Consider the following 13,244-nt stretch of genomic DNA (forward strand, 5'->3'; position numbering starts at 1 on the left):
GCTCACATGCGCTAATATGCACTAAAAGTATGCTTTGTCAACAAAGCAAGGAGAAGCTCGAATAACAACACACACAGAGGGAGAGTGACTTCCTTTTCTGCTCTGGTAGACATTACTCCTCTATATCAAAATTGTTTACTGTTTATTAGTGCTCTGAATGTTAAATACAGCTCCTATTAGACTTTTAAGTCCTAAAGTAAGGGTCTTCAATGTTTTTCAGGCCAAGGACCCCCAAACTGATAGGGAGATGGAGCAGGGACCCCCTGCTATATTTATTGTATACAATTGTGTTTTATATTAAACTAGGCCTAGTGTGTATAAACATACCTTGTTATTGTGCATTCAATACTAAGCTATTCAAATAATACACAGGCTCATATATTCATGTTTTTATTTTAAAGGTACAGTGGGTAGGGTGGCCGTGCCACTGCCATTTAGAAACATACATTGTATGATAATCATGCATACAAGCTATTCAAATTGACGTTTGTATGTTAAACATAAATGTGGAAACGAAAATGGGTGATGACCTATTAGTACCACTGCCATGCATAAACATACCTGTTATCTTGCATACAATACTGAACTATTAAAATAATGGACAGATTCATGTTTGGGGGAAATCAAATAAAAAAAATTAAAAATTGTCTAATCAACCAAAAATTTCGCAGACCCCTGCAGTACCTCCGCGGACCCCCTGTTGAAGACCTCTGTCCTATGACTTTCATCACAAATCAGAGAACAAGCAATCAAACATGACTTAGCCACTCTGTAGTGTAGGCCTATATATATATTGATTAATAATATTTATTTTCCACAAAGTATTTGCAGCTCATTTGGTCAATGGATCAAAAAAGAATAATCCTAAAGCAGATTGAAATCATAGCAGTGATGAAAATGATATATATATGCACACCCTTTTGCTCCTTTCTCAGGTAACTTTATATGTGTTTCCTTTTGTTGTTCCGATAGAATAGCTATTATTAGTATTGTTTGCAAGAGTAGCAAGAATTAGAAAAAACGTGCACACATTAGGAAGTATGGTGATATCTTAGAAAGTTTGTGTTGATCAGCTTTCTCTCTGCCAAATAAAATACCTTGGCAGCACTACATCACCCATTACAGCCCATTATTCTCTTCGGTATACACAGTGATTTAATGGCATCTTACCAACCTTTTACAACTTTTATCTCCAGCCTCTTCATTATTTTGTAGACTGCTCTCTCTCTCGCGCTCCCTCTCTTTCTCCCTCTCTCGTGGTAGGCGGGTTTTCCGCCAGCAGGGTTTGGTTGATTCTCTATTGATTTGTTGGAGGGGCAGAGGAGGAGGAGGAGAAAGTGAAAGGGGAGGAGTGGAGGAGAAACCCCGGCCTGCATGGTGAGGAAGAGAGAGATGTGATTGTGCGTGTTTGGGACGAGAGAGAGGAGAGCACAGAGTGATCACAGTCAAGGCGAAAGTCCGACCGCACTTCAAAATCACGTGGGGCAGTGGATTAGTACAGGGGGAAAGTAAAAGTGTCGTCGGAGTGACTTCTACTTGTACTTTGTTTTCCTCCTCTCTTTGCCTTTCGACCCCCTCCGCCCTGCATTCCGCGGAGCAGCTGTGTTTTAATGCCCCTACGCACCCGAGGTGGAGAGGAAGGAGAGAAGAGTGAGGAAGAAGAGGCAGAAGAAGAAGTAAGAAGGCCTGGACACCACCCGTCCTCGCCCTTTGGAGGTCCGTCCACTCTCCCCTCCTGGCCCTGCATGGACGGGGATGGGGAGAGCCGGATGCTGTTGCCGCGGGGCTGAGCGCCTCGCCTCCCCGTCTCCAGTGCGCCGCTTCCGGCCGCTGCTGCTGCTGATCATCGCTCTCTGCTGCGGTGCTCACATAGGTAACTACACTACACTTCAACACTGCAACAACTGGTGTGTCTCTCCGTCATGATTGCAGTTTATCTGTAATTTTACGCACTTTTCGCATTAAAAAAAATGTGCGCTGCACAAACTGCAACCGCAGTAACATTTATGTTCAGTCTGTTGCATTTCGAAGTGATCAGAGATCAAGCTTTATTGGTTATTAGTAAGCGTTTGTGGTCATTGCATGGCCGATCCTTGCGTTGGGCCCAGTGCTGCCTGACAATGGCTCTCTCTCCAGCGGTAGTGCAGCAGTCTGAGCACGGATCGAGTTTCTCCTCCTCTCTCCTGGGCCGTCATTCTCCTGTCTGCCCCTAATGGCTCATGGAGGAGGGGAAGAGAGGCTGAATCTCTCCTAATGTCCACATCTAACAGATTGCAGCTTTACTCAGAGCAATATTGAAACAAACAGAATCTATCCTAGTGTAAATCCGACCATAAAAAGTTAGGATCAGTGCAGCACTGTGTTGTAAATATATTGTGGAATTCAGCTTATGTTCAGTTGCATGATGCAAATTGATAAAATGTATCTTAAGAGATAGTATCAAAGTGATTTAATTTACACAAGGTAGACTAAAATGCCTTTCTGAATAACAATGTGTTGATTTTGTGGTTGAAATGTGTGGTTGTTTGTCTAATAAGCATAAAGTCACACAATTTAAGCCACATGATGGACAGAAGAAGAAAACAAAGAAGTAAACAAAAGAAGAGTGTGTTCACTGAAAGCCTGAAGTAAATAAGGTGTATGTAAGGATCACTGACACTAATGTCTCCTTCTCTGTGGTCATACAGAGGCCACTAACCACTTATTTGCCACATTGTTTGTTGGTTTTAAAGTCATCATCACAGATGCATTTTTTTATACAGTGCAAAACGCTGTACAATGTCCTCTTTCTGGCAAACAGCCTCTTTTTTTCTGTATTGCTGTGTGTGTACAGGGGGTCGGCTGTTGAGGCGGCTGTCTGTTGAGCAGTCACACCTCCAGTAATTAGTTTAACACAGCTCAGGCAGCGGGACAAAACCGCCTCTGCACGCAGCCTGGTGGGAACAGAGAGACTCACTTCACGTTAAAGACCCTCTTGGCACCTACTGCTACACATGCGTCACCTGGAAAGAATGTGTATTATTTAGTCTGTTGTTTTATTTGTTATCACTTGGACATTTCAAAGCATTTAATTCATTGTCGAACCAGCCGTGAGCTCTATGTGTCTGTTCAGACAGCGAGGCAGGAATGGCTGAGTTGTTGAGTATTGTTTGCACTCCTGAGTGTCTGGTCGAGAGAGAGAGAGAAAGAGTGCATGCTGTAGTGAGCTCCTGTAAAGCTTTGTTTCTCAAAGCGCGGAGGGCTGTTTGTGTGATTTGAGCTCAGTGTATGTGTGTGTGTGTGTGTGTGTGTGTGAGAGCGCACACACACACACACACACAACAAGGTAATCAATAAGCACTTCACAAGCCATTCGCTCTGTTGAGAGATGATCCCAGTGGATCCTTTTCTGATCTCCGGAGATCAGAGAGGCTGCCGGATAGAGAGACAAAGAATCGCTAAACTGAGCCTGAGAGATTCGGCCGGTGGATCTTTTGACCTCTGTCTGGTGGAGAGCGTGCCTCAGGAGACAGACAGAGAGAGAGGGCTTAGGGCTGAAAACAGAATACAATAGTGCTTCAATATGTCAGAATTGTGCTGATGGAGGGAAATACCAAAATCTGACAGCAGATGAGGCTTGAGAGGAAAGAAGAGACGAGACCTGGGAGAGGGGGATGGAGAGAAAAAGAGGTTAATATTGTGGTAGGACATGGAAGGAGTGGTGTGGGCATTGCTGGCTGTTTTGTGTCTATATTAGATACTCACCCCAGGGAATGAAACAAACCAGGTTCTGGATGTGCTGAACGGCTCTCATGCCTCAGCTCTTCACATGAGGAGTTCTTTATTCTCCTCTTAACAATATTTTCAAGTCAATTCAGTCTTTATTCACTCAACTTATTGCTTATTTATCTGCATAGCTACATACATAGCTATGCGTGCCTAAAGAGGACGCTGAGGAGGACGGCTTCTCAAAAGGGAGACCACTGGAAGCCTTGAAGAGCAAAAATATGAAAATGATGCTTTTATATTATTGATCTTCCCCGTGAAAATCCTCCTTCCTTTTTGCGTGATGCATTCACAGGGAGGCAAAAGTGCAGGGTCATCTGGTGTGAAACTTTAGCAGATGCTTGTCATCAGAGAGGTTTTAACCTTTATACAAGTCAGCGGTTTGAACCCGAGTTCTTCTGTTACAGGGTCGACTCTTCTCACTGCTACGTCACCCTGCTGGGAAAATGTCAGTGAATGAGAGCTTTTGTGTGTTTTTAGAGCAGCTCATGATTCTGATACCCCTTCGACAGAGAATAAACCCACTCTGATTAGATTGGGAGCGGTATTTAGGTACTGCGGGGCAGATAGGAAGGAAAGAAGGAGGCTGTTGGTGCGCCAGTCAAAGACACAATGTGTCCTCAGTGCTCCGACCGTCTGTACAGCGGTGGTTGGCATGGACGGCAGCCTTTGCTTGTGTGTGTGTGTGTGTGTGTGTGTGTGTGTGTGTGTGTGTGTGTGTGTGTGTCTGTGGGTCTGTGGGTTGGTGTCAGTATTTAACAGGCAGGAGAGAGATTCTGAAGCGTGGTGTAAGTGGGGGTCCGTACCTGCGCCTTGATTTCTAAAACTCAGAGCACTACTGCCCCCAAATGGTGGCGCCCGACTCTGTCATGCCCCAAAATCAAATACATCTACAAAGAAGAGCTGGAATGTGCTGTTTGCTTGTGTGTATGTGTTAGTGGTTGTGAAGTGATGGTGTGACATTAATGGAATCCGTCGATTTCAGTAAAAACCATGCACTCTCTGGTTTTGCTCGGCCATTAGGAGATCATACCACCATCTGAAGATCACTGACTGTGAGTTAACGGAAGCACAAGCAGCATTCTTTCTAAGACAGCTATTTGTGTGTGTGTGTGTGTGTGTGTGTGTGTGTGTGTGTGTGTGTGTGTGTGTGTGTGTGTGTGTGTGTGTGTGTGTGTGTGTGTGTGTGTGGGTGGGTGGGTGGGTGGGTGGGTGGGTGCGCTTGCGTAGCTGCCCATACACTGCAGAGCCTCTCTCTGGCCTAATCTAATAGGAGCACGCTGTGACTGATGCATTAGGTCTGGTCTCTAATCTCTCTCTCGCTCTAACTCCCTCCCTCTCCCTCTCTGATGATCTATGATATAAAAGGATGGTTTGACCCTTGTTACATTCAGAAATATAGCAACAGATAAAACATCAGGGACAATTTCGGACCAAGAAATGTGTTCCTAATGTGTATACAGGGACAAAATAGTCTTTTGGATGCATCAACCTGCTCTGGTGCTCATAGCTGTAAACAACCATTAAAGTCACAGAAAACTAAAAGCTATATCTAATAAAGGTATAATTGTGATCGAGTATTTTTTTTTTTTGCTAAAGCCACACAGAATCACAAATATAATACCCTCGAAAATAACTACATAATTCAGTCAACATATTTCTGGCAGTCTCAACAAAATGGAACATTATACGCTTCACAAAGTCATGGCAGTGTGTGTGTCTGTGTACATAGCACACCTTGTACTGTCTTGCTCTCTCTTTACACTGTTTCTGTTATGTGCTCCCTGGCTATATAAGAAGTATTATCTCACTTCTTGTGGAAAAAAACCTTCTTTATCTCTTCTCTCTGGCTGCTCTTTGGTTTATTACACTTCAGGTTTATTGCACTCACAGAGCGGCACTACTGATTCATCAAGACATTACAACAGCAGACCGCTCTTTTTCCAATTTTATTAGGTTGGATTGTAATAGGTAGCATTGTGTTTTAAGTTCAAAGTAACCTTAGTTGTCATCTGAGTGCACATGAGCTTTGTATCTCTAGTTAAATCCAGCTCATAGTAAATACCCACACTATCAGACGTGTGATGATCTTTAAAGCCAATTTAGCTGGTCTCCTATCACCGTTACTGTTCCTGTGATGATATCACTTTGCTCACAATATTTCTGCTGTCCTCTCTAGGTCAGTGCCAGGTGGCAACCCCTCAGTGCCGTATCCAGAAGTGCACAACCGACTTCGTCTCCCTGACCTCCCACCTGACGCCGGCTGTGGATGGCTTTCACACCGAGTTTTGTAAGGCTTTACGTGCGTACTCTGCCTGCACCCAGAGGACAGCCAAGTCCTGCCGGGGGATTCTGGTCTTCCACTCGGCCGTGCTGGGCATCTCAGACCTCATGAGCCAGAGGAATTGCTCCAGAGATGGGCCCACGTCCTCCACTCAACCCGAGGTCCAACACGAGCCCTGCAACTACCACAGTCGCACCCAGCACGCGCACGCTCACTCCCACGCACACGCACACGTGCGTGCACACACACACTCCCATGCTCAAGGCCACGACCACGGCCACTCTCGGCCCGTCTACCTGTTCTGCGGGCTGTTCGGGGACCCACACCTGAGGACGTTTAAGGACAGCTTCCAGACTTGCAAGGTGGAGGGGGCGTGGCCTCTCATCGATAATGACTATCTGTCGGTACAGGTCACGAATGTTCCCGTGGTAACTGGCTCCAGTGCCACAGCAACCAATAAGGTGAGAAGAGAGAAAATTGGGTTTTTGGTTTCTAATCTGCTGTTATTAAGGCTGAAAGAGTTTCTTAAGTGAGAGCAGCTGGTGTAATCTAGTTTATGTGTGTGTGTTAGAGAGAGAAATGTTTCTGTAATGACCTCTAAGTTGCTTTTCTGTGCCTCAGAGTAAGAAATCTTATCAGTGTGAGGCTAGAAGACACGCTTGCTCTCCCTGCTCTACTTTTCTCTCTCTCTGTGTCTCTCGTATCCTCGAGCTCACAGGTGTGAGGCTAACGGCTCGATCTTGTGACTATCTCTTGTGACTGAAGCAGTGTTGGAAACCTAACTTGGTTTACGGCTGCATATAGCCTGACCTCTAATAACATGGAATGAGATGTGTGAAAGGACCCACTGTTTACTCATGTGTGTGTCTGCAAGTATTTGTGTGTGTGTGTGTGTGTGTGTGTGTGTGTGTGTGTGTGTGTGTGTGTGTGTGTGTGTCATAAGTGGCACTCATTACACTCTGCTTAATGGACTATGTGTGCTAAGGACCCTTATCCCTTTATGACAATAAGACACACACGTACACTCACAAACACACACGCACCACCAAATGGATGGCGAGCCACACAAGGTGATCTTTGTGGCGTTAAAGAAGCAATGTTGATGTTTCCCCCGATGATCTGCCCTCTCTAGCTCAGTCGATAGCTTTAATTATTAAAACACATACACACCCATGCATACACTTAGTCATGTATGCTTTGACAGAAACACACACATTAAGCAAATAGTAGGGTTGCTACACTGTGGAGCTGAAGGTTTGACCTTGTGTCAGAGGTGGGGCAAGTTATTAGTCACCATTATTAGGGACACACACACGCTCTCTCTCTCACACACACACACACATTAACAGCCCTCCAGGCTTAATGGCCTGCCAGGCCTCATTCCTCACGGCTGTCATGTGAACAAAGCAGCCATTCACCGGAACTATGATGCTAGTGCTAACCGTAATGCTCACACCACACCCTGTATCCACCACCGCCTCCACTCACCACTGGAGCCCTGTGTGTGTGTGTGTGTGTGTGTGTGTGTGTGTGTGTGTGTGTGTGTGTGTGTGTGTGTGTGTCTGTCAGCATGTTTGCATAGCTGTGTCAAATTACTACTTGTTAAAAAGTAATTTAGTCATTTCTCAAATGTAGTGTGATGAGAGTCAATAACCTGTGTAACGAGTAAATGTCAATATTTGTGTGTGTGTGTGTGTGTGTGTGTGTGTGTGTGTGTGTGTGTGTGTGTGTGTGTGTGTGATAAAGACCTTTTACCTTATTTCTAGGGCTGCAACCATTTTCTTTCTCAATTAATCTGTTTATTTTCAATAAATTGATTAAATGTTTTGAAGATTTCTCCAACCAAAAGATACTCAATGAAGATATTAATATAAACCATGACTTGGTTTTCAAAGTAGTAGCAGATTAGTTGATTAACTAATTAATTAATTAGGGCTGCAACTCGTGTTCATTTTCATTACTGATTCATTTTCTGATTATTTATAATGAAAGTCAGTTTGTAAATGATCAAATAAAGATATTTCATTGACTATCATATGTAACAAAGACAAGCAGCAAATTGCAGAAAATATTTCCAAGTGATTTTCCATTCAATTACCTAATCGGCTAATTGTGGCAGCTCTACAATGATTCGGCTTATTGTTCCAGCTTTACTCATCTCCTTGAAGAAAGTTGTGTTTGTCATCTAATGAATTGACTTTGTAACTGTGAACTGTCCATCAATCAGCATCATTCATTGAACCCACTTTACACTTATCCCTAACTTAGCTGATACTCCTCTCTCTCCCTCTCTGTAGATCACCATCATCTTCAAGCCCTATGAGGGTTGTACAGACCAGAGGGTCTACCAGGCCGTCACAGACAACCTCCCCGCTGCCTTTGACGATGGAACCGTGAGCAGCGGAGACCCCATCCACCTTTCTGCTGGCGCAGAAGGTGCAACTGGGAAGGTCCGGGCTCTGTGGATCTCTGAGCGCAGCCCGGGGAACCACGTGGAACTGTACGCTGGCTACATTGGTGTAACTGTAATTGTTCGCCAGCTGGGCCGCTACCTGACCCTTGCAGTGCGGATCCCGGAGGAGCTGGCACAGGCCTACGACGCCACCCAGGACCTGCAGCTCTGTCTGAACGGCTGCCCCGGAGGAGAACGCATCGACCAGGCCGGGCATCTTCCCCTGCCGCTCTCCCCTCCTGCGCTCGGCCTGCAGCTTCAGCAGCCGCGTCGGCCCAGCTACTCCTCACAGACACAAGCATCCCCCTACGGTACCACGCAGGTATTCAGTGTGGAGGGGGCGAAGGAACGCTGCAGGGAGCAGCTGGATGTGCAGGACATTTACTTCCACTCCTGTGTGTTTGATCTCCTCACCACCGGGGATGCTAACTTCACAGTGGCAGCGTACAGCGCCCAGAAGGACATGGAGAGTCTCCACCCACACAGGGATAGATGGAGGATCTACCCCCGTGGCTCTGCCACCTCCACCTTACACTCGGATTCCACACCTATCAAACGGCTGGCTCTGCTCCTGCTGTGTGCTCTGAGCGTGGCCTTGATGTAAGAGCGGGAGTGGGAGGCTTGTGTATGTGTGCACTAGAGAGAGAATTTGGGGAGTTTTATTGAGCACTGATACTTAGCAGCGCTGTTTCCTCTCTCATTTGGAGCTAATGGGGACGAGTGGTTTTGGCACAAGAGATACTGGCAACACTAACAGCGTCTTACCTGGCAGTATCGGCCTTCTGGAGAATAACACGGGAGTTGTGATGACGGCTTTCTCAATCTGTCTTCATCTTTAGATAAGACTCACGCCAATGACACAACCGTACCTGTGAGGGTGAATGGAGTGTGTGGAAATACACTTCAAACTGTAAATAGCTTGTCTTCAGTGCACAGTGTAATGGCGTAGAGGTTTTTTTTTTGTGCCATTTGATGTGATTTCTCTTTAATACCTCAGACGGAGGATGTTTGTTTTAACAGAAGCACTTTATATAGTTTTTTTTTAGTTTTTTTAAACAAATCCACATCAGTGTTTCTTCTTCTCTCACTTACTGTCCTCTACCAAAATCGCCAATGGCTCAAGTTTTGGAAACCATCAATAATTAGATTTTTGAACCTTTCAATGTAAAAGTCTGTGGAATACAAGGAGCTGCCATTTTTGTTCAAATCTTCCAATAGCTGATTTAACTCAGCATCTCATTTTTAAGTCAGTCAATGTGAAGTGTTCTCTTTTGAATGTTTTATGAATATTGTCACAGCAAATGCCATCAGTACTATTTTGTTGCTGTATGAATTTGTTCTATTTCCTCAGTCCTGATTTCAAACATGTTTGAGTGTGTTGGTGCATCAGTGTTTTTTTTTTTTTTCCGTCACCAGTTGGTGACATACTTGGATGTGTTTTATTTCCTCTGAAAATCATGTCAGAGGGATTCCCACCTTTTTGCCAAAAGGCTGTGACAATGCCGGCTCATGTATGTTGCTCTCTGTATTCTTTGTTGTGTTAATTTGAGCCAAAGACAGATAATGTATGGTTTTGTATGTACAAATGAGATCAAAACTCACCACCAAACCAGCACCCTTCTCCTCACGCTCTGCTCTTCTTTTTAAAGTTGCTACTGTAGACTGTTTTACTCCTACTACCAGAATTGATGAGCTGCTCCTTACTGGTATACTAGATACTGGAGTGAAGACAAAACACTGCAAATCATTGAGATTTTTAACATCGCCTGCTGTGTGCTTTAGCAGTGTGTTGTGGGACTATGAGCCTTTTCAACATGTAACATTCTGTATAATTATGCCCCATTTGGTTGACCATAATCAGCTTCATCTCAGTTTTTGGCGATGTGATCTCTTACATCATGTGTGAGTGTCAGTTTGGTGAAGAGTGACTGGTCAATGTTGAAATACTTAACTTATTTATGAACGTAGTGTCCTGTAGAGGAAGTTAAGCTCCATATTCTTGCTGTTGGATAATAATAAAAGAAAATGTCAAATGTGATTGTACTGCCACTTAGTGGTGCTCTGTTGCTATGTCAGTGTGTTACTCAAGGCGCTAAAGAAAATGGAGGAAAAAAAACTGTGCAAGTGTTTTATTTAAAAAACAAACAAAGTCAAAACAAAGCTTACCTCATGTTTACTAATGCCACATTAACAGTAACATAAAAACAACATAATAAAAAATGTAAAATTATGTTTATTTATACCTTGAGCCAAATTTCCCCCACTATTTTTTTAGAGAGGGAATTCAGGATTAAAGATGATTACAAATACACTCAGATCTTCTCACACACACACACACACACACACACACACACACACACACACACACACACACACACACACACACACACACACACACACACTCACACGTTGAACAGCATGTGCACTAACCCATCTGTCTGAGGTTAGGTTTCGATCAGATACCAGACTTGCCCTCACAGACAATCGGTTTTCAACTGCCACAGTCGGCAACACCTGGGATGTCAATGAGAAAAGGGCGCGACAAAAGATTTGAAGCATGTGAGAACTGCTACTCCTGTGATCCTGACGGTGGATAATTTCCCATTTAGTCCTTGAGATTCCAAAACTCAGTGTAAAACCATAATCATAACTCCAAACATATGGGAGGGCTATGCTCTTCTTTCAATGTGGAAATCCTCGCTGTGCAGACCAAAGACAAGAAAGAGTTCCCCTCTCTGGGTGAGTTTTCAGAAGCCCTCGATTTCCAACCATCTGAAATGTCATATACATTGTTCAGATCAATTACATATTCTAAACACATTTCCACACTAAGACAACACCATGAAGGTGAGTGAAGATCTGGTTATTTTCTCACTGATGGCGCTTTTGTCCAAATAAGGCACACAGACTCATATGCTTACCACTTAATGACAGCGTAAGTGGTCATCAAAGTGTTGAAGACGAGGACCTTCATGAGAAGCAGCCTCATAACCAGGACAACCACTGTGTTTGTCCACACACCAACATCTGGAGGTCAAACCCCACCAACGTCAGGAACAACATCTTTATGAATCAGGAATTTCTAAATTTTTTGCAAACAAAGAAAATGTACCTTCTGTCTCTTCATATTCATAGCAGATCCTGTCTTGATGATCTGAAATTATAAAAATGTTTTCAAATTGTAAAATAAAAAGTTTATTTGGGAGGAGAGATGTCTGTAAACAAATTCAAATTCTACCTGATGAGGTGGTGTGGTGTCTCCTGGTGACTTTTGGGCGTTTTTTGTGACTCACAGAGCAACTGTAGGATGGCCAGTTCCCGGTCGCCACTGTGATGATCGCCACAGCGCTGTTGCCGCGATGCTTCCTGTCTGAAGCGATGCTGTGTGGCGAGCTGGACATGTGGCCTTCTGATGGTGACCTCCAGGTGACCACGAGGTGCCCTCTCCGGAAGTCACTCACCATACAGACCAGCAGGGTCCAGCCCAATTTCTCCCCCGACAGGTGCACAGGTGGGGCCAAAGATGCCAGCACATCACCCTCTACCCCTCCTAAAAGATGATGGAGGACAACATGAGAGGATATTTGGGTGCTTATTTGGTCTGTAGCTAACTAACAGAAGGTGATGCCCTGGTTTTAAAACAATAATGCAATGACTCACATAAAATGTACAAAGTAGTTTTCTGTTAGCTTATAAGAAAAATGGACATCAAAATAACACTATGTTACTGGTGTGTAACTGTTTATAAACAAAGTGTGTGTATATATATATAATGTATTAACATTATTGCCAGAAACAACTACAGATATGCTAATCGCTTGTTTTTGTGTTGCAATCTTAAATACCAGTCCTTCTGATTGTGATTAAGTCTCAATGCTAAATTGATTCCTATACTAATATTGGCTGCCACCATTGATAATACAATAACCTAAAGATAGAGGGTGTTTAATGTTTCAAAGCTCTTTGAGAAAATGTGTGATGTTGAGCTGTATAAAGAATACTGACTTAACTTCCAACCGCCTCTGATTAAAACTCAAACACAGTGGTCATGCTTTAAAAAAATTAAAAGTGTCTGAGAAGACAATATTTTGGATATTCATGATTTTCACCAAACAGTGATATTAATATTCACCATAATCATGTATTATAAATGGAAAGCTCTTACCTGTCCATAAGTAGATGATAGGAAGGTAAAATAGACCCCTGTGTGGTTCAGCCATGTCTGTTAGTTATAGTAGCTCCACTGATCACTGATTCGTCTGTGTGTCTGTTTGTGCACTTTGTGAGTGTGTGAAATGAGGGCAAGCCGTTTGGCTTTGCCAGGAGCATTGCATTGTGGGGGATTGACAAGTCACATTGTTGTGACCTTAAATACTAACAAAAACTACACACACACACACACACACACACACACACACACACAAACCCAAACACACACAGGCAGAGAAAGAGAGGGAGACAGTGTGAGCTCTTACACACAGTGTGGGCTTTATCTACACTCATAAAGAGGACAGAATCTGAGAACAGGACAGTGAAGTGGACAGTAGAAAGACAGTTTAGAACAATTAGAGACACACCTGCTTATGGCTGTTAGCTCTCTGAGGTAAGAAAACCGATCATAGCAGCGCACCCTGAACATTCGATAACACTCCTTTCGGGTACACTTGCGCGCGCACACACACACACACACACACACACACACACACACACACACACACACACACACACGCACAGGGTAATTTT

The 13,244-nt window shown here is 43.9% G+C and overlaps 1 protein-coding gene across 1 annotated transcript; it reads left to right on the forward strand.

The window, feature by feature from the left end:
* Window positions 1-1,327: 1,327 nt before the first annotated feature.
* rgmb (repulsive guidance molecule BMP co-receptor b) lies at window positions 1,328-10,539 on the forward strand. Its single transcript, XM_068702823.1, has 3 exons — window positions 1,328-1,873; window positions 5,945-6,510; window positions 8,347-10,539. Exons 1-3 carry the CDS (start codon window positions 1,756-1,758, stop codon window positions 9,103-9,105), a joined length of 1,443 nt encoding a protein of 480 aa, XP_068558924.1. The 5' UTR covers window positions 1,328-1,755; the 3' UTR covers window positions 9,106-10,539.
* The last annotated feature ends 2,705 nt before the right edge of the window (window positions 10,540-13,244 follow it).

Source organism: Cebidichthys violaceus, unplaced genomic scaffold (genome assembly GCF_023349555.1).
Source record: "Cebidichthys violaceus isolate CVI_PGR_0920_01 unplaced genomic scaffold, fCebVio1.0.p SCAF_9, whole genome shotgun sequence".
Classification (NCBI taxonomy): domain Eukaryota; kingdom Metazoa; phylum Chordata; class Actinopteri; order Perciformes; family Stichaeidae; genus Cebidichthys; species Cebidichthys violaceus.

Bases quoted from the DNA above. Each gene is read 5' to 3' on its own strand.
- rgmb (XM_068702823.1), top strand. From the start codon at position 1,756: ATGGGGAGAGCCGGATGCTGTTGCCGCGGGGCTGAGCGCCTCGCCTCC. The intron at 1,874-5,944 runs GTAACTACACTA...TGTCCTCTCTAG, and splicing joins CTGCTGCGGTGCTCACATAG to GTCAGTGCCAGGTGGCAACC. The intron at 6,511-8,346 runs GTGAGAAGAGAG...CCCTCTCTGTAG, and splicing joins GTGCCACAGCAACCAATAAG to ATCACCATCATCTTCAAGCC.